Below are 19,710 nucleotides of genomic sequence, written 5' to 3' on the forward strand. Positions count from 1 at the left end.
TGAGGGATTTCTTTTTTCATGGATCTGTCCAACTGGTGAAGGGGAAAACAGTGCAAAGATTTTTTAATAGTGGTTTTCAGCTGTTCCACCTAAGGCCAGCTCATGAATCTGCCCATGTCAGTGATGTCACTAACAGGATTTTTTTTCTTTTTAAGCTTCGAGTTGTCATCCCAGATGTTTCAATTCTTCCTGAAGATTTAGAGGAATTGTATGACTTGTTCAAGGTTGGTCTCCCTGAAAAGCAGGGGATGCACCTCATTGAGGCTTCTTTGGGAGTAACTTCCAGCTGTTGCTTGGCAGTGCAGCACTGACCTCCCGTCCTCTGCCTGGGCCGTGCTCCCTGGGTGGGATCTTGCCATTTTGTCATTTCTGTGGTTGTTAAAAGGGAACAGTATTTTGATAGAAAATCAGAGAACTGATTCTTCAGAGAACTGCTCCTGAGATTCTTTCTAACTTTCTGCTTGGAAATGGTCCCTGACAAGTTAGGTTCTGTTAACTTTCACATGCAGAATAAATTAAATATTATGTAGTTGTGCTTATTGGGAACTTGGCAGTGCTTTTAAATCCTGTTCTGTAAATGCTCTTTAAAGGCAGACTCTTTTCCATGGGGGAAAAAAAACCCAAACCCCACAACCTTGTGTCCTTGCCATTTGTTTCAAATTTTCTAATAGGTTCTTTTTGAGGTTATTTGATTTTTTTTAAACTAAAAGTAGTTTCAGTTCCTTTCTGTCAAGCTGATGCTTGGTAAAACTTAAAGCTGGATAAAGGACATCTAAGCTTGTACAACTGTACTTGATTTAGAAGTCCAAGCTGTAATTATTTCCCTTAACGGATCATTTCTTCTGTGTATTGTTCATAGCCACAAATACTGAGAATATGACTGTGGTATGTTGTTAGTGTTACACAGCTTTGTCACCAAGAGCAGCTCTATCCTGCCTCCATTAGTGGTTGTAAGATGATGCTGCTGGGGCTTGTTCTTCAGTGCTTGCCTCCTGCTCCTCACTGCTGGTTTTGATCTTTTACCAGCATGCACTCCCCTAATTTCATTTTTGGCAGTGGTTCCTTTTTTGTTATTTCCTTTGCTCTCCCAGGAACAGCTTGCTTTGTTGGGACTCTGTTTTGCCTGTCCCTAACAGAAGACTAATGGTACAGTATCCAGATGGAGAGGTCTGAGAGAGAACAATTGTGCATGGCCAAGTCTGTGCTTATTCCATACTTCTTACAGAGGTGACCCTCTGTACCTTTGGCTGCTAAGGAACGTCCTGGGTTAGATGTGATTAAACAGAATTTCAGTAGCCCACAGTGAATTTTGTTCAAGAATCTGCCCTGTCTCCCTTCATATTTATTCATTATCCACTGGAAATTGTGAGAGTGGCTGGCTGCTCTGATGAAAGATTTGCTTTTTCACACGGGACTGGTCTTGGTATCACTATGACACCTTGCACAGAGCAAATTTTGAGTTACAGCGTAGTTTGATGTGAATCCCTTTTTCTGCTGGGAACGCAGCAACCGCTCTCGTGTGTCCGACTTCTCCTAGAGGGAACACTTGCTCAGGTGCTACTGGGAGGGCCGGAGCGCGGTGCCGGAGCGCCACGACCCCAGCAGGCCGTACGCCGAGCAGTACCGCATCGACGCCCAGCAGTTCGCCAGCCTCTACCGCCTGCTCTCGCCCTGGACCTGCGGCGAGCACACCGACCTCCTGGCCCACAGGACCTTCCGCCTCCTGGACGAGAACATGGACCGGCTCATCGAGTTCAAGGGGCTCGCCAGCTGCTTGGGTATGGGCTCGCTGCGGGCTGGGCCGGCGGGCAGAGCTGGGCAGAGACAGGAGTGTTAAAATGCCACCTAACTGGCAGAGAGGATGGTTTCTATGGCTTGAAATTGCCCATATCGGTGACCTTTACACATTTTTTGGGTTTCAATCATCTGAAGTCAATTTGATTTAAAAGACAGCATGAGGACATGATTGAATGTTGTATTAGAATATTTGATTTCTCAGACAATAGTAATTTTGTTGAAAATCTTGTATGACTGAAGAATTTTACTTGGGTCTGCACAGAATGCTAGGAAATCCTCTCTACCAAGTTGTTGCTCTGAGTATACCTCTGAAATTTCAATGTACCTCTTTGAAACTGCTTCTTGAAGACTTAATCTTACACAGCTGACTGCTGCCTGCCTTGCATGTTGGCAGCAAGCAGAACAAAAAAAATCTGGCCAGCAATGACTGAGGGCTGTGCTAGGGTTGGGCTTGAGGCCACCAGCTGTCCTAATAGGTGAAACTGCCTGTCCAAAATCTGACTGAAGAGGAAGTGGCAGATCTCAACTGATGTCTGACCTCAAGTGGAAAAAAATGAAATTCAAAGCTTCAATAAAAATGAGTGATTTTGTATTCTTTGCACTTATGAATTTTAGATTTTTTTATGTGAACACTAAGGCATCCTGTATTCTCTTTTTATTTGATTCTTAGAGGGATACACCTTTTAATTTAAAGTTCTCCACAGTATTTGAGTGCATTTGAAAGTTTAGAATCTAATTTTTACTGGTCATTGAAAATGTGAATTATATTACATGTGAAATAATTACCTCCTTGGGGCTTACTCTATAGAACAGCAGTAAGGACTGAAGGGGAGAAGTACTAAGAATATGATGTTCCCAACATTATCTGTCTCTCCCCTGTCACATTTCTGTAAATCTGTGGCAGCAAGCAGTATTTACTAGATTCCCTACCCTCCTCCTTGGTATTTTTAAATGATGCTGAAGCTCCATAGGGCGAAGTGCTCCCCGTCTGTTTCACAAGAACAAAGACCAAAACAGATGGCTGGCACCTGCTGTTCCTCATTGACAGGCACAACCTGAAGTTACACACTGGCCATATGTTTATTATCCATATAAACAATTATCCTTTGTGCACAGACATGCCTGATTTATTTTAAACTGTGGAAGTAAATGCTCTGGTTCACTTCCTTCTTGTTCTTTATTTTCCTTGCAGATGTTATGTATAATGGAGAAATGAATGAAAAGATAAAGTTACTATATAAGCTGCATATCCCACCAGGTAAGAAATCTGAAAGGAAATTAATAACTCAGTTTCCTAAAAAAAGGAAATCTGAAAGGAAATTAATAACTCAGTTTCCCTTGCATTTGGGAAAAAGCTGCTTAATGAAGATCCCCATCTTGCTTCCTTCCAGCTGGGAGCACACAGGATGTGCATTTGTAGTTATACTCCCTGCATTTTAAAAATTACTCCATTAATTACAAATGGAACCTTTTTGGATGAAATGTATAGATTGCAATGTCAAAGCTCACACATCTGTTGCATTCAGAGATCTTTTGCAGCCAATTATACGGTTACTTCCAGACAAAATACAAACGGAAGTAACATTTTTAATGGCATGTAGTCCGTGCACAGTAGAGATCTCCTTGTCTATCTTGATCCAGTTTTGATTAGGTGACAAAATTCTGTGGTACTTTCTCTGTGCAAAGTTTTTAATTAAATGTGCAGTTCTTGGCAAGTTTCCAAGTGCAGCACCAGTCTTACAGGAACATAATTTTACAGTATGATTTAATGAAGTACCTGAAAGCATTTGCAAAACATCTCTGCACAATTACTTCACTTTCTTCAAGTATGTAAATTTTAGAAAAATAAATAACCATCATGCTGAAGTCAAAGGTTTAAATTTGTCACATTTCTTGGATAGCTCTCACAGAAAATGAACGAGACAGCCAGTCACCATTAAAGAATCCTTTGCTGTCAACATCAAGACCACTGGTCATTGGAAAATCAAACGGTATGTCCAGAATGGTTCTCTCATGTGAGTGTATGAGATAACCAACTTTCCACTTTTGATCCCTACCATGTTATCTCTGCTCTCTGGGGTTTATTTTGAAATGTAAATTTACTCCGACGACTTGAAAATGAATTATCCTTTTTATGTCTGCTCCAAAAAAGGTGATGCAGTAGATTACCAAAAGCAATTGAAGCAGATGTTGAAGGATCTTGCCAAAGAAAAGGATACTAAAACTGAAAAGGAACTGCCAAAAATGAGCCAGGTATGTACCTTAGAGGCTGTACTCTGTTTTTCAAGAAGTGTACTCAAAATGAAATTATTGAATTCAACTTCAGCCTGAACTTGGATTCAGTTCTTCAGGCATTGAGGATTGGGCTCCTCTGATCCAGGGAGCAGGTGCTTAAAAACTTTCACTTTCAAAAAACTACCTTCCTAGCAGTTCTCTCTGCCCAGACCAGCTGGTGAATGGAATTTCAGACTCACCCTAACCTGCAGAGAATATGCAAGCAAACAGGCTTATGCAGGCTGGAAAAAGGCCTCCTCCTAAGCCAGAGAATTCCCAAGAATGCACATTTTTGTTTTGTTTTCTCATACCTCCTCTGCACCACACCTGGACCTTGCCCTGTCTTAGCCAAACACTGACTGGAACTGCAGGAAGACAGCTGAAGGCTGTCACAGTCTTACCAGTGCCTTTCTGTGCTGGCATAAAGAAAGCTACTGGAGGGAAAAGGGCCCCATACTAATAAAACAAATGTACAGACATACAAAGAAAGATGGGACTGTCCCAGAATCCCTTCTGTGCTTGTGTTGCTAAATGAAATTTTAAATGGGTGGCATGTACCTAGCCTGTCAGCTCTGCATGATCTCATCAAGGCATCATTTCACTGAGGGCTCACAACTTCCCTAACAGGATATGTGGAGACATCCTCTCTAGCCTGATAGCCACCTGAAATGGGTGAGCAAGGGAGAGAGACAGAAAGGAGCTGGGCAGGGAAGATCTCTGAATTGTTCTAGAAGAGCTGGGAAAGAGGGGAGAGAAACAGAAGGGAAGTTTGCCTGCAGGCCTGTGGATGGCTACTTTGGTTGTAACCCACTCTGTGTAGCAGCCACCGATAAGGGATTTTCCCTTCCCTTGTCTCTCACTTGCCCATAGATCATCTGGCAGGTCCTGATTTCCTTCATCAGGGCACCAAAATACTTCACTGCCCTCATCCCCTTTTGATTTCAGCACAGGTTTTCCTAGCACCACTGGGGGTTGAAATCCTTTCTCTAACAGTTTTCTAAAAGCAGGCAGAAGTTATAAAAGGACATACAAATGTACACAGCATTCCACCTGCCTTGGCACTACCATGCTCCACCTGACTCCTGCAGTGATCCTTAGCGTGGCTGTTCAGGACTTTGATGCTGGTTTTTCATCCTTTACAGAAGGAGTTCATTCAGTTCTGCAAAACGTTGTATAGCATGTTTCATGAAGATCCAGAGGAGAACGATTTGTATCAAGCCATTGCCACTGTGACCACACTGTTACTTCAGATTGGAGAAGTAGGACAAAGGAGCATCAGCTTGGGGAGCGGGTCAGACGAGTTCACCGAGGACTTACAGCCCGAGGCCTCTGCTTCAGACCAGGATGCTGTTTTTACTGACACTGTGAAGACCCCTCACAAAGACTCTCAACCTTCACCTGTGACTGAAGGGGACTGGAGCGTCTCCTTTGAACACATTTTAGCCTCCCTCTTGACTGAACAATCATTAGTTAACTTCTTTGAAAAACCCGTAGAACTGAAACCAAAGCTTGAGAATGCAAAGCTGAGTCAATACAGTCTCAGAACAAATGGAATGAGCTGCCAGTCACGGAGTGAACATGCAAAACCAAGCATGCAGTAGCAGCAAACATATCAAAAATGAAATGCACTGAAATTATGCCAAAGGACATACTGTAAAAGGCTTGCTGTTGGCAGTGGACTTCTGGTATCCAATTTGTTGGGTCTGTGGTTTTCAGTTTAAGAGCTTTAAAAGCTAAAAGGGTGTGTAGGTTTGTTTTGTGCCATTGACTTATTATGTTCGTGTTTTGAATGTAAAAGGAAACATCTGTCTACAGTGTGAAAAACTGAAGCTGTCTTCTGCACTGGGAGAACAGAGGCTGGCTCCAGTTGTCTTTAAGCAGGGGTAAACTCCTCATCTGCTGTCCAGTTTGTTTTGGTTGCCTTTTTTTGCACTAATACTGAAAACTGTTTCAATGCTGGTAATTGAAACTATTTTAATATATTTGATTGTATTCCAATTTTTATGTCTTGCTGAAATGTTAAGTGTACATGGACTGTGCTTCTGATGTTGGTCTGTGAAAACATGCACTTTTCAATAAACCCTTTTTGTACAAGACTGGCATTGACAGTATTTACTTGTTTAGGGAAGCCAAGTGGTGCCTTTAGTCCCTACTGCTTTAAACAAATACCCTGAGGTAGCATGATCACAATTATTTCACTAATCAAAACCCTGTTTCTATGTTGTACACAGAGCTGCTTTGAGAAAAGCCTACTGAGTCTGTCTAAGAGGCCAGTGGGACACCTCACCCACAAGAGATTACATACATGAAATACTGATCTAGCAGTTTTGGTTGAGTTTTTGTTTTGTTTTTAAACAAACTGAACTTAACTTAAAAAAAAACTGTGTAAAGGCTCTTTAATACCCAGCAGAAAACAAACCCACCACAAGTCTGCCATCCACAAAGAACATGTGAATATCCTCCTTATTCAATTCATGTGTAACGGAAGTGTAGTGTATCTTTAAGAAAATTACACCTTTATGTTCAAATTCAAAGCAAGATACTTTAAAAGGCTGGTACCTCTTGAACTCAATGCTTCACAGTTGAGAACCTGAAAAGATTGGACAATAGAAAAACAACTAAAGAATATATTTTATATTTTTATTGTAATGAAAATCCATTTAATTTTCATCCACATTGACTGTCTGTAGACCTGCAAAACAAAGACATTTTATCACCACCTGTTATGTATATGGAAGTCTTCCCAAGAAAGCACACCTGCATTTTCAAGGTCTGTTGATCTACTCCTGGAAGAGCAAACTCTATAGACCAGTATTTCTGCAAATGCTAGAACAAAAACTTAGTTGCATTTACAGAATTGATTTTTATCAAATGACAAGCAGAGGGGGCTTAACCTGCCTGAGCTTTTGACAGCAGAGGATGGGCTTAGTGACCACCCTAGTGACTATGGCCTGCGTTTTTCAATCTCAAAATTTACATGATCATTTCACTCCTTTTTGATTTGGAGCCCTGTTCTCTACAGCAAAGCCAGGTTAAGCCAGTGGTTTGACTCCTGCAGCGTGATTTTCATCTGAATTTTGCACTGCAGGAGGAGCTGTCCTGCTTTGCTTCTTGTTCAGAGATACTTGGCATGGGAGATGCGTGACCCTCCCTTACCTTTGAATGTTGTGACTGGTACATAGGTTACCAGAGTGTACAGCTTGTTGGGCGAATCCTCATCCTCATTGCGCTTTCTGGACAAACGCACACGGATACGGTAAGGAACGTTCCTAAAATGGAGATGGCAGATTAATTTGCAGTGAAGGATGTAGTGAAACCCATGAATTCATAGGAAAGTTCTTTCACAGCATCATACCAACAGCAAAATCTTGTACCTTAAGACTGTATGGTTTGCCTTAGAGGAGTTTTTGTTTGTTTTGTTTGGTTTTATTCAAATTAGCAGGTAAGATTTAACTGAGCTTTGAGTAAGATGAATTCATAATCCAGTAGGAGCATAAAGTCAGAAGTGCATCATCAGTCCACTACTGAGGAAATACACCTTGAAGATGATCATCAAGTGAACATGATCAGCAAGCAGCTGTTGGTAACAAGCATTTCTTACTACAATATAAAATAGTGAGGAAAAACAATCTACCCTGAAAGTTCAAGGCCTCTGTGAAAAGTCAGAATATTGCCTATCTTTATGCCAGCTAGAAATTCTAGTGAGCATCAAGCCTGAACCAAGGTCTTACTTACGGGGCACAAAACTGTTCATCATTTCTTCCTCACAGAGCCCACGGAATCGTAAACTAAATTGTTTAATGGTTTTGTTCATAACAGGCAAATCACAGCTTAGTGCCCTCACCTAGTAATGCCCAACATATGCTGCTGAGGGGAGGCACAGAATTTTTTCTCCACACCATTTTTCATATAACCTGCCACCTCGAACTCAAAATTTTAGGAAACTCCTGCTCAGAGTACTATGTGAAGGAACTTGCTCCTCCTCCCTGCTGCTAGAACAGCCTTTTCAAGAACATACTTATTAGATCAGGTGGACACAGCATGTAGACACAGGAACTGGCTTTGCTTTATTCCCTTCCTGTCAAAGTCAAAAGCATTTTTCACTAGTTATGTAGATCACTGACTTATCATACCAGCCAACATGGTGATTTTAGCCTCTGCTGATCCTTCCAGAGGAAGATGCCTTACTTTGCATATATTATGTATTCTAACTGGTAAAAACTGCAGATTCACACTGAAGAAAGACAGATGTGTGACTCCTTACTCCACAGACTGCGCTTGTGCCAGTCAATATGAGAAAGCACACATAACCCCAGAGCTTTGTAGTCAGGCTGCTAACCAAGGCTTTCTCCTGCTTCCACTGCTACTTCTTCACTCCCTATGAACTGGGCAGTTTAACAGGGAGGACAGAGAATCCCTGCCACTAAGACCCAGTAACTCAAGTCTCATCCTCCACTCTGGTTTTCAAGGAAGGGCTGGCCACACGATGCCAGGCAAAGCATTCTATGTATGTCACAGACCAGACTCAGTGATCTAACTCCCAGAAGAGATGGTTTAAACCCATGTGCATCTCTCAAAGCATCAATCCAGATCAGTTAACCTTTTATTACAGTTTAAGAGGTCCCACTCCCCACAGGAGTTCTATTGGGCCATCTTTACATGTCATATCAGCTGCCTTTGTGATTTAACAGAAGTTGTAGATTTTGGTCCCCAAACTACTTACTTATTTGTACTTTCAAGAAAAGATTTTCAAAAAAAGCCCCATTGAAAATACACCTCCTTTTGTGCAGCATTTGTTCAGCATGCTTCAAACCCCAATCCTGTTTAGACACACTGCACAAATCCCACTCACCCTGGGATTGTAGCTATCACTAAAAGGTCAGGTTTATAAAAACTATCTGCTGCAACAGGGATCAAGGTACTACAGTATTACAATACCCCAATCCTTTCTCTTCCCTGTCCTCAACTCCCAAACCTGCACTCCTTCCTTCCTTTACTTTATTCTTATTAAAAGTAGAAGAAAATTCTTTCAATCCTAGAATTTACCAAAGCTTTGTTACAAATATACCAGGACAGCTGACCAGAACAGAGGTGACAGATTAGGTTGGTGTGCACACCACAAGAAGGAAGCATTTGCAAAGAAAACGCAAATACTGCAAGAAGTATACAATCTTTTCCTAATCCTTCCTCATGTCCTTCCTCACTCAGGTAAAGAAAACCACAAAAACCCACCTTATTCCTTTAGCCCAGACTGCTTTGTTCAGCCTGGTGTCAATGCGAACGTCAGGAGTACCCATCTCCTTCATGGCAAATTTACGGATCTCCTTGAGAGCGCGCGGTGCTCGCTTCTTGAAGCCCCTGGGACAAACACAAGAGCCATTTCTTTACCTTCAGGACACTGTCAGCACAAGACACTTGTTGCATGTGTTCTCCAAACATAAAACCCCCCAAAGCACTGTGCTTAACAGCAAACAGCTGCACCAGCCTGACCAGACCTTCACTCTGCAGGCAGATGCTAACTTTAATAGAAACCACTTAGGTGGAATAACTTCAGTAAAATTTTGCAACCACAAGATCTCCTGGATCTTAAAGCCTTCATTTTAATAATGTCAACACGTTTGAATAACTCAGTAACACTGAAGAGATCACAGGTGTCACAGACACTCTGAATAAAACCCCTGTGAGCAAAGCAGTGCAACAATAGTAACATAAACGTGACAGAACTGTATCAGTATTGAAATAAACAGCAAAAGACCAAAACTGATGTTATTCTGAATATCAGCTTCTGCTGAACAGTACTTGATGGTTCCTTTCTTTCACACTATCAGGACTGCACCAACACCACCACCAGAACTGTTTTTCTCCCCAGTACAGCCTGTCCCACGCCCATCATGGCCAGATCCTGCAGGACTGGGCATCCACAGCAGAAGTAAGAGCTGCACCATGAGTGTGCTGCCGTATTTATTATGCCCACACTGTGACAGGGGCTGTGCCAGCAGTGCCTCAGGTCCCACAGTGGGCTCTATTTAGTTATATTATGTGCACACTGCTGTTGAGACTGTGTGCTAGAAATGGGAAGTGGTACTTGATCACAAGTGAGACAAGCACTAAATAAAAAGCATTGAAGTCTAGCATATCATGCCCAAAAAGAAAGGTGGGCAGCAGGATCATCAGCATTGAAACAGAAAGAAGGGCCAGTCAGCAGGCAAGGCCAGAACATTTTATTCCCATGTGAAAGAGTACCCACTGCCCTCCATTCCCAGCAACAGCTCTGCAATGCTCCACTGCCTCATTTCTCTCCTATTCCATGTCAGCCACTGCACCAGTTGTGTGGATTTGGATGGTGTCTTCCATGTGCTTGTAAGGCACACACAGAATGCAAGGGCACTGCAGCTTCCTCTGAAGCACTCCTCCACTACAGTTTCATGACCTTCAGCATCTGGTCAATTAAAAATCTACTCTTACCCACACACAACAAATATCTACTAACACAAATAATGTCCCAGTTTACACCTCACACAATTCTGTGATAAACACGAAACCAATAATTTGACTACAGCAGTATTTAATTTCTGGAACTTCCTCAGTGGGCTGAAGTTTAAGCATTTGCTTGGGAAAGAGTGGCAACCTGTGCGCAAAAGTAAATTAATCTAACTTAAGTTAAAGTTCCAGAACACTCACAATCACAGAAACAGGCTTATTCCTGAAAGCCACAAGCCAAGTCTGGGGTTGCACAGGTACAGAGCTGCTGCCTCAGGACACAGCAGAGGCACAAGGGACCACGAACACAACACGTTTTAAGGACAGTCCTTCTCTGCTCTTTGAAACCTACCGAACCCACTTCCAAAAGGCAAATTTGACAGAAGGCAAATTTCGCTGATAGAAAGAACTTACACGCCATGGATCCGCTTGTGAATGTTGATGGTGTATTCCCGAGTTACTACTTCGTTGATGGCAGAGCGCCCCTTCTTCTTCTCGCCGCCTTTCTTCGCGGGAGCCATCTCAGCGACGCTGAAAGGCACCGCGCACACATCAACCGCGCAGCTCGGCCCTTCCCCGTGCCCAGCCCAGCACAAACCGCACAACTCCCACGTCCAGAGACTTTAACCCAAGCTTCATCAAGCCCCGGGCTCGCACCAGGGGCAGGCTCCACGCAGCGACTTCCCAGCACCACAGACGCTTTACTTCCATCTCCCCGAGGAGAGCAGGAAGCACATCCCAGACTCTTCGACCACCTCGCATCAACATCGGCCTCCCGGCCAGCCCCAAGCCCCCTCCCAGGGGGCAGCTCAGCCCGTCCCGGGATGAACATCACGGGGCCAGACCGGCTCCTTGTATCCCCGTCCCATGAGGCCCGCAGGCCGCCGCGGGCCCGGGCACGGCAGGAGAGAGGCCCCATTCCCGCCGAACGCGGACGCGCCGGGAGATCCCAGCCGGTGCCCCCCTTGCCGGGCCGCCCCCCATGCCGGGCCGGGCCGCGCTGGCGCCGCGCCGCGGGGTCTGCGGGGCGGATGGAGGCGGATTCGGCGGGAGCGGCCCCGGGACACACTCACCCTGCCGGAGCAGCGGCCGGAAAGGAGCGCGCGGGGCACGCCGGGAAACAGGAGCTCTTCCGGGATGGGGCGGGAAAGCGCCTGCGCCGGCGGCGGGAGGGGCTGGCACGGGGGCGGCGTCCGGGTCTGCCGGGACCGGGGCGGTGTGTGCCGGGACCGGGGTGTTCTGAGGGGCCGTGTGCCAGTGTGTGCCCGTACCGGGGTGTTCTGAGGGGCCGTGTGCCAGTGTGTGCCCGTACCGGGGTGTTCTGAGGGGCCGTGCCAGTGTGTGCCCGTACCGGGGTGTTCTGAGGGGCCGTGTGCCAGTGTGTGCCCGTACCGGGGTGTTCTGAGGGGCCGTGTGCCAGTGTGTGCCGGTACCGGGGTGTTCTCTGGTGTCAGTGTGTGCCCGTACCGGGGTGTTCGGTGCCCACCCGCTTGTTTCCTCTGTAGGGTCTCTCCCTTTTCCTTGGAGTGGTGCATGAGGAGCCCAGCTTGGTTCCTCACGGAGGAATGCTCAGTGGTGCTTCCAGCAAGCATTTTGCCTCTTGCAGTTCTGGAGCTCTTATTCCCGACACAGAGCCGAGGCCTCCCGGCGTGGGGCAGTAGCCTGATGAAATCACCCGCCTGCCCGGAAAACCGACCTGAGCTGGCGGATTATCCTGGGACAAGCTGGGTTTCGGCTATAATGAACTAGAACAGCCCAGCTCTATCAGGAGGACAGGCGTTGCCTTGTGTGTGCAACAGAGAACAGGACAATAATCCCAAGCCGGAATGTGTGTATGGGGAAGAGCACGAAAAACTAAGTCTTGACATAAATCTGTTCTTGTGAGCTGTCTGTATCCTTCCAAGCAATGTATTAAACCAGCTCAGAAGAAGGCAACCCCCTGCTATTTACAGCATCTCCCTGTTAACAGCTTGCAGCACCACTGGTTTTAGAAAGTTAAGTGTTTGCTCCAAGGCTGAGTTTTGTTTGGACGTACCACTGGCAATTGGGAGAGATGTGGGTTTGTAATCCCTGAGAGTGGAACAAATTCTTAAAGGAATTTTCCCTCCCTGTGTCTCCTGTCATAGTAGGTGAGATCTGTCAGCTGCTGCTTCCACCGGTATTTCCTCTGAGGTGCTATATTCCTTCATTTCCTCTTCCTGGATGAAATTTGGGCTTACAGATTTGTCCCCTCCTTTCTGAGGAGTGGCTGGGATTTATGAAGTTAGCCTCTAGCTTAGCCAACTGGCCTTTGCTTAGGCTTGTCTGCAGTTAATGGAAGGAGAGAAGTTCCTTCAGACATTAAGTGAAACTTTCCCATCTAGCTTTCTAATCTTCATCTGGTGGGGTCACTCTTGCTTCACTGAATACAGGAATTTAAGGGATGAGCAGGCTAATTCACCCTGCTAACTAAAGTTAGTAGTAAAAACGCTTTCTTAGAGACCCAATATTTGATTCCCTCATCTTCTCTCAATGAAGGATGAAGGACTGAAATACACATGCACCCATCAGTGCTACCACCTAATCTTGCAATGGAAGCATCAGGATAATTTTGTCAATGGATTTTCTTCAGGAGATTTTTTAGCTTTTTCAGAACTCAGGGCAAATAAGCTTTTTTTCATTTCCACGAAAGCTTACTTTCACAATTTCCAGCTCCTAGCCCAGTTATCCCTATTGTTCCCCTATGGCATAGGAACCAGAACACCTGTTTATCACAAGGATGTGATCCTTGGTACTCCAAGGAGGGAAGGCCATGTGTGCCCTTTGTTGAACTTCATGCTGGTTCCAGTGGCTGCAAGCTGCCCTGAGGGCCATCCCCTTTCAGTCTTACTGAGGGGAATGAAGACATTCCTGTGCCCAGTTACCCACCTCAGTCTGTGCTGGAGGTTCTTCTCCCTGTCTGCAGAGGGAAAGCAAGCCTGTAGTCAGTTTGAATTTAACATGAAAGGAGCCTGCACAAGGATGCTAAAGTGGAAGTCAGACTGTCTACAGGGCAAGTATTCCAGAAGACATGTGCCCCAAAATTCAGGACAGCAGTGTCTTAATACCCTGAAGCTGGACACGGGTCAAAGCCCTGGCCTATGCTGAATCAAACTGTTCTTTAAACCATCTGTTTTGTGCTAATATAAAACTCTTTCATTGGAAGTACAAAGCTGCCTGAGGTCTTTAAAGGTGCTTAAAGTTTTAAAGCTGCTCAAAATGAGCTGTCTTCGCTTGCAGCTAATAAAACTTCCTGAGCTTTCATTCTCAGTGTCTATGCCATGACAAAAACTACAAGGGAAAATACTGGGTTTTGCTAACTGGGTGCCCAACACCATTCAAGTCTGTGGCTAAGATTAAAAGTCTAAAGTCAATCACATAGTTCAACAGTCACAGGAAAATGTGTGCAAGTCCTGCAATAAAGCCTTTTGGCTATTTTATTTTATTCTACAAATAAAGACAACTGTCCATCATTAAATGGAAAAAATAATAGTTTGAGTTGTATATAGCATGAAACAGTAGTTCCCTTCACAAAAACATCTCTAGTTCATTAGTTTATTACAAAATACCCACTCACAAAAAAGCACAAGCACAATCTTTATACTTGTGAAATGAGTTGATATTTCATATACAAAATAATTTCCACATAATTCCATATAATTTTATTTTATATAGAAATAGGTCATTATTACAACAGCTGTACAATACACTACTTTTTATTTAATAATTACATAAAATCTTTTTTAGAAACATATCAACGGAAAACATACAAAAAAAGCGAAAAGTGCATTTTCTTTTTTTTTCCCTCCAAAGGAAAATTTAATCCTAAATGTTATAATGAAAGAGATATGTAATAGTCTGCAGCATCCCGAGTCAGTGGGCCAAAACACAGTGCATATTTCTCAGAGACTTGGAGTGGGTGAGTTTAGGTTGAAGGATTCATGTTGTACTACTGGAGAATTGCATGATTGTGCTTACAATTTGAGTTCTCCTTTGCAATCACAATTCATGTATGAAACAGTCCAGTGTGGGTTTTGGGTTTGTCTTTTTGGTTGGTTTGTTTTTAGTAATGAAGAACAGTTAGGGTAAGCTGCATAATACTTTTCAGATTCTAAATCAAGGGTTATGAGCTGTAGACCATCTTCACCAATGGCTGGGCTTTTTCCTCCATTGGATGTGCTAATTTGGCCACAAGAATAAAGAAACAAACTTCTCTTTACAGAAAGTGCCTAGGTTTTCTCATCTGTGCAGTTGTGCAAAATAATAATAATAATAATCATAATAAAAATAATCTCTTGTTCTCTCCTCGATAGACCTTTGACGCAGTGCTTTTCATACACAAAAGAAGAACTGAAACAGTGAAGGCCAAGTACCTCATGAGTCTGTCGACAGTCTTTTGGAATTGCCAGATGGCTTCCAGAGTGACACGCTGGGATTGAACGCCTCTTCCCATGCTCCCAGCGGTGATGGAGGCTGCTCAGGATAGTGCTCCTTTTCATTTTGCTCTGTCAGTACATCCTGTGCTCACGACACAGCGCGAACGGAAGCCAGCGTGCCGTGAATGCGCTGCCTGTGGCAGTCTGCACTCTGGGCGTACCTCTGTCACAGAGCTTGGAAAGAAATGCTTGTGCAAAAGCCAGAACAGTAAGTACAAAGTCATTCTCTTCTGCCCCATGTGCCCATTGGTTAAAGCTAATCGTGCATTGATTGTGCTGGTGGGACTCTATCGCAGTGGCTGTGGTAAATTTGATGATTCTGATAAACTATTCCTTCTTCTTGATGTTAGTTGCTGTTGCTGCTGCTGCTGCTGCTGCTGTTGTTGCTGTGTTTGATGATACCCCATATTTCCTTGCTGTGGTGAGTAAGATGGCAGGAGCAAAGAATCGGGTTGTTCATTGTGCAAAGAACTTGGTGTTTGCACCTACAGATAAAATAAAATTTATCATGGTGTTTGATTCTTTCACGCGTTAATGCTCTTTGTCCTCAGGTTACAGGATGCTGAAAAATACTACTGGTTTGCTGGCTTTTATTTCTGGAGCTGTTTGGCGTGAGGTTAGCTTAACTAATGCTGGAAGGGATGGACATAAATTGCAACAAAGAACATTGCATTTAAGCATTGAAAAGGTTTTCTCACAGTAATGCACTGCCTGGGATTTGCAGGTTATCCTGAAAAGCCTGTTTGGGAACCGTGTGGCTGAACATATCAGAAATGACACGGATGGGTGGCAGAAATGAAACAGGCTTCTAATGTGCCTCATGCTGTCCCTTCTAGCCCTTCCTTTTCCTGAGCTTACAGCTGGGTGTGACCTTGCAATGTTGATGTGAATTTTGCAGATGCTTTATTGGAAACAGTATCTGCCAGACATTTTTTTTCATTAATTCTCAGACTATGATAAGGATTTCAGTTCAATAACAAGGGTTTAATCATTTGAGGTTGGTTATACTCTTTCAGTGATGCCAGTGGATACGTGACCAGGTTTCATAGACTCAGTTCAGCTCCTGTTGAACTAATACAGAGACACCTCATTTCCCCCCTTTACTTTAGTATGTGTTGAATTAGGTCAAAAAATAAGTATTTTTACATCTTCAAATCACCTGGTTCTTCCAGGCAACGTGCTCCACTTTATCTTCTTTGCCTTGTGGAGTTGAGAAAATATGTTCATTTCCTGAAGGGATCCAGATATCTGATCCAGATCTATTTTATGTTGATGCTGGTAATTAAAAATCATCTTTTGACTTGTAAACTAAGCAAATTTTATACTGAATAAAGAGAACAGAACAAATCCTAAGGCATTGATTTTCTCCAGCTGGAAATAAACTTTAAATATATCCAAGATAATCTGATTATGCTTTAAATGTACAGAATTAGTAATTTCCTTTTAAATATTCTGACTGTTCCCACTGCTCCCTTGCTGTACTAGTACTGACCACTGTAGCAGTGTGTCACACATCAGAATCTCTTTAATGGACATTCCTGCCAGGATCAGGCTCCAGCAGAAACCTGGGGCCCCGCCTGCACAGCCCACTCACCTTGTCACTCTGTGCACACTTTATACATCATCCTCTCTGTCCTACCTGCAGGTAGCGTTGTTGCTGATGCTGTTGGTGCTGGAGTTGCATAGGTGGCAAAGAGGATGGCTGGGAAGGAGGGGTAGTGGTGAACCCTTGGTTTAACACTGCTTGTCCCATCAGTACGATCGGAGAGCTGCTGCTGGAAGTCTGCACTTCCAAACTTTGAAACATTTGTTGGGTTTGAGAATACCTATGGAAGAAAGAAGCAAAACAACCAAGAACAAAGTGTTGGAAACAAAGGTCTTCTCTTAGAAGGGGGATGGCAATCCCTAGCCTTCCTAACTCACAGAATCACAGCATGCTGTCGGTTGGAAAGGTCCTTAAAGACTGTCCAGTGCCAACCTGCCTCCCATGGGTGGGGACATCTTCCACTAGAGCAGGTTGCTCAGAGCCCCATCCACCAATCTGGCTTTGAACACTGACAGGGATAGGACATCCACCACTTCCCTGGGCAACCTGTTTCAGTGCCTCACCACCCTCACAGTAAAGAATTTCTTCCTAATATCTAATCCAAACCTGCCCTCTTTCAGTTTAAATTCACTAACTTTTGTCCTATTCCTATATGCCCTTGTAAAAAGTCCCTCCCCTTCTCTCTTGTAGCCCCTTCTAAGATACTGGAAGGCTGCTGTAAGGTCTCCCCACATCTTCTCCAGCCTAAACCCCCCAAATAATTCCCAATAAATTATTAGGGACCTGCTAATATGAACAACTATGAGCACTATTGGTAGCACTGCTTTCCCTTACTCTGTGCATGAGCTGGGCTTGGAGGGAAGAATACATCTCACCTCAAAATCCAGATCACATTTTAGATTCATTAAGAATTCTGGTTTATGCATATCTTGTCTTCAGCCACAGCATTCACATCCCCAGCTCATTAAACCAAATGGCCTTTGATTCTGTTTTAATATGCTGAGCCCTGAACTGCAGCAAGAGAGAAGCAAATGCACTCCTGTCCTGCTGCCCGTGCTCCCCTGTGACTGCCTGGGGGGTGGTGATCTCCTGCAGACACACAGCTAGGGTTGATTACTTCTTAAGCTGCTCATACACATATTGCCACGTACAATCAGCAGTTCCCATCACCATGAGCCCCACTCTAGGAACAGAAGAAGCCTCTAGAAACTCTCTGGAACAAGGGATGTGACAGAACCAAAATACTCATTTCCTCTTGCCATTCTGCTTTTGCAGAGCAAAACTGAAATATGTGTTGTTTTGTGGAAGGCTGTGGGCAAAACCACAATGGAACTATTGCCAACCCAGCCTAATTCTGTTTATCCTGTAAAGGGTGATGAGATCATAGTGTGGCTTGTGTTCACTCAACAGCTGTTCAACATTAGGGTTTAGTTAGAAAGGCTACAGTCTGGGTACTTGTATGAGGATGTGAGCTCCTATAAAACAGTCCCATGAGTCAGGAAGTCTACATGAGCTGGGAGATGCATCTTTGCAAATAAGGCCTCTTTTATTCAGAGGCTTAAAAGCAGAGCTACAATATTTACATTTGACAAATTAACTCAAGATAATCTTAACAATAATGATGTTTAAAAAAGGAAGTAGTGAATACCTGCATTCCTGAGATAACATTAGAAGAGTACTGTTTTATAAAAAGAATTTAAAGGAATGATGTGCAAACAGTTGCTTATTATTTTATCAGTTCACAATTCAGTACAGTGACAAAAAACAGCTAAAAAAAGGTATATTTTGCCCAGCGTGTTCTGCTTCCTTCATCTAAGTCTTGAGGAGACAAAACAACTGAGGTGAGGCTTTCCATTTTCACCAGTCCGTTAACTGAGCCAATGCTGACTCTCTCACATTTACCTTTGGTGGGTCAGAAGTTCTAGTGCTGAAGCAGGCAGCGTGTGAAGAACAAAAATTCCCCCAGCCATGGCTTGTTAAAACGCCACTGGCACTTTGTGTTTCTCTCTGTCACTCTTCCTGATATGACCAGGCAGGGTAAGGCTGACCCTGATGCTGGAAGGCAGGCTCAGCACAGTAACACATTCCCAATATTTATGACTACTTCATCATCTTACAAAAGAAGGCTACTTCCCCTTCAAAGCAACTTTGATGTTTTATCTTCAACAAGGCACGTACTTGGCCTGGGATCCCGCCATGCTGAGGTCTGAAGGGTGTCTTGCATTACACGACCCAGGCATCATGGGCTGAATAGGCTGGCTAAGCAACAATCTGGCACATGAGGGGAAAAAAAAAAAACAAGACATTGCTGGAAGAGAAGGACCACACAAATCCCAGGCTGTGCAAAGAGAAGCGGCATTTTCAGAGGCACGGCACCAGGCTGAGCGTGGGGAGCTCAGGCCCAGCTGCTGGATGTGGCAGGCACGTCCTGGGCACCGCGCCTGCCCTCTGGGGTGATCTGGGTGCCGGACACACACCTCATAAATCACATGTTTCACCATTATCATCTGCTAAGTGTACGGGTGCTTGAACAATATTTTACAACTTCGGTTAAATTCACCTTGTGCTCTTCAAAGCCAGCAGCAAGGTATCAGTTTTCCTAACGCTACGGGGTCAGACAGCTACACTTTGTGAATTTTAATGCACCCGTGCACTACTGCAGTCCCAAGAGCCGGGGTGCGCCGGGAGCGCGGTTCCCGCGGGCAGAGGGGAAGCGGGGCCGGCCCTACCTGAGCTGCTGGTCGTGGCTGCAGCCGCCGGGCGCGGGGGTGCCGCCGCCGCCGCGGGACGGGCCGCCAGGGGGCGCCGCGCCGCCGCCGCCTGAGGCGAAGGGCGCGGGCGAGGGGCGGGGCGGGGCGCGGCCGCCGCCCGGCGCCAGCTCCGCGCTCCGCGCCGCCTTCGGGGCCTGCAAGAGAGGAGAGAGAGGGGGAGACAGCCCGGCTGCGGCACCGGTGCCTGGCGGTGCCCCCGGCAGGCTGCTGTCACCGTGCGCGAAACGACTGTCGGACCCACGGCTGCCCCGGGCCCGCTCCTGCCGGCCGGCAACCCAAACGACCCCCCGGTTAAGGCAGGAGCAAAGTTAAGCGCGAGGAGCTGCCGCCAAGCACCGTGACAGGAAGAGATCAAACAAACAATGTGGGTTGTTTTTTTTTGTTGGTT

General features: G+C 44.8%; 3 protein-coding genes and 1 long non-coding RNA gene across 6 annotated transcripts in view; 1 reads left to right on the forward strand and 3 right to left on the reverse strand.

Moving 5' to 3' along the window:
• TBC1D8 (TBC1 domain family member 8) overlaps positions 1 to 6,165 on the forward strand; it is a 48,588-nt gene extending 42,423 nt beyond the window's left edge. Inside the window, exons 15-20 of the mRNA XM_064408075.1 lie at positions 156 to 224; positions 1,538 to 1,778; positions 2,990 to 3,055; positions 3,699 to 3,788; positions 3,950 to 4,050; positions 5,214 to 6,165. Of these exons, the coding sequence (XP_064264145.1) occupies positions 156 to 224; positions 1,538 to 1,778; positions 2,990 to 3,055; positions 3,699 to 3,788; positions 3,950 to 4,050; positions 5,214 to 5,672 (1,026 nt within the window). The 3' untranslated portion in view covers positions 5,673 to 6,165. The remainder of the gene's footprint in view (positions 1 to 155; positions 225 to 1,537; positions 1,779 to 2,989; positions 3,056 to 3,698; positions 3,789 to 3,949; positions 4,051 to 5,213) is intronic.
• Positions 6,166 to 6,697: 532 nt separating this feature from the next.
• RPL31 (ribosomal protein L31) lies at positions 6,698 to 11,729 on the reverse strand. The gene is made up of 5 exons (XM_064408076.1): positions 11,625 to 11,729; positions 10,966 to 11,082; positions 9,304 to 9,429; positions 7,228 to 7,340; positions 6,698 to 6,763 (listed from the first exon to the last, which is right to left on the reverse strand). Exons 2-5 carry the CDS (start codon positions 11,070 to 11,072, stop codon positions 6,732 to 6,734), a joined length of 378 nt encoding a protein of 125 aa, XP_064264146.1. The 5' UTR covers positions 11,073 to 11,082; positions 11,625 to 11,729; the 3' UTR covers positions 6,698 to 6,731.
• A 2,381-nt stretch (positions 11,730 to 14,110) lies between these two features.
• The window catches only part of NPAS2 (neuronal PAS domain protein 2), a 105,510-nt gene continuing 99,910 nt past the window's right edge, over positions 14,111 to 19,710 (reverse strand). For all 3 annotated transcript variants that reach the window (XM_064408079.1, XM_064408078.1, XM_064408077.1), the window contains 4 exons: positions 19,281 to 19,456; positions 18,730 to 18,822; positions 16,645 to 16,831; positions 14,111 to 15,490 (listed from right to left, as the gene is read on the reverse strand). In XM_064408079.1, the coding sequence (XP_064264149.1) occupies positions 15,293 to 15,490; positions 16,645 to 16,831; positions 18,730 to 18,822; positions 19,281 to 19,456 (654 nt within the window). In that variant the 3' untranslated portion in view covers positions 14,111 to 15,292. The remainder of the gene's footprint in view (positions 15,491 to 16,644; positions 16,832 to 18,729; positions 18,823 to 19,280; positions 19,457 to 19,710) is intronic.
• Positions 15,969 to 16,638, reverse strand: LOC135293650 (uncharacterized). Its single transcript, XR_010355778.1, has 2 exons — positions 16,165 to 16,638; positions 15,969 to 16,076 (listed from the first exon to the last, which is right to left on the reverse strand). It is a non-coding gene; the product is annotated as an uncharacterized LOC135293650 (long non-coding RNA).

Source organism: Passer domesticus, chromosome 2, assembly GCF_036417665.1.
Source record: "Passer domesticus isolate bPasDom1 chromosome 2, bPasDom1.hap1, whole genome shotgun sequence".
NCBI lineage: Eukaryota > Metazoa > Chordata > Aves > Passeriformes > Passeridae > Passer > Passer domesticus.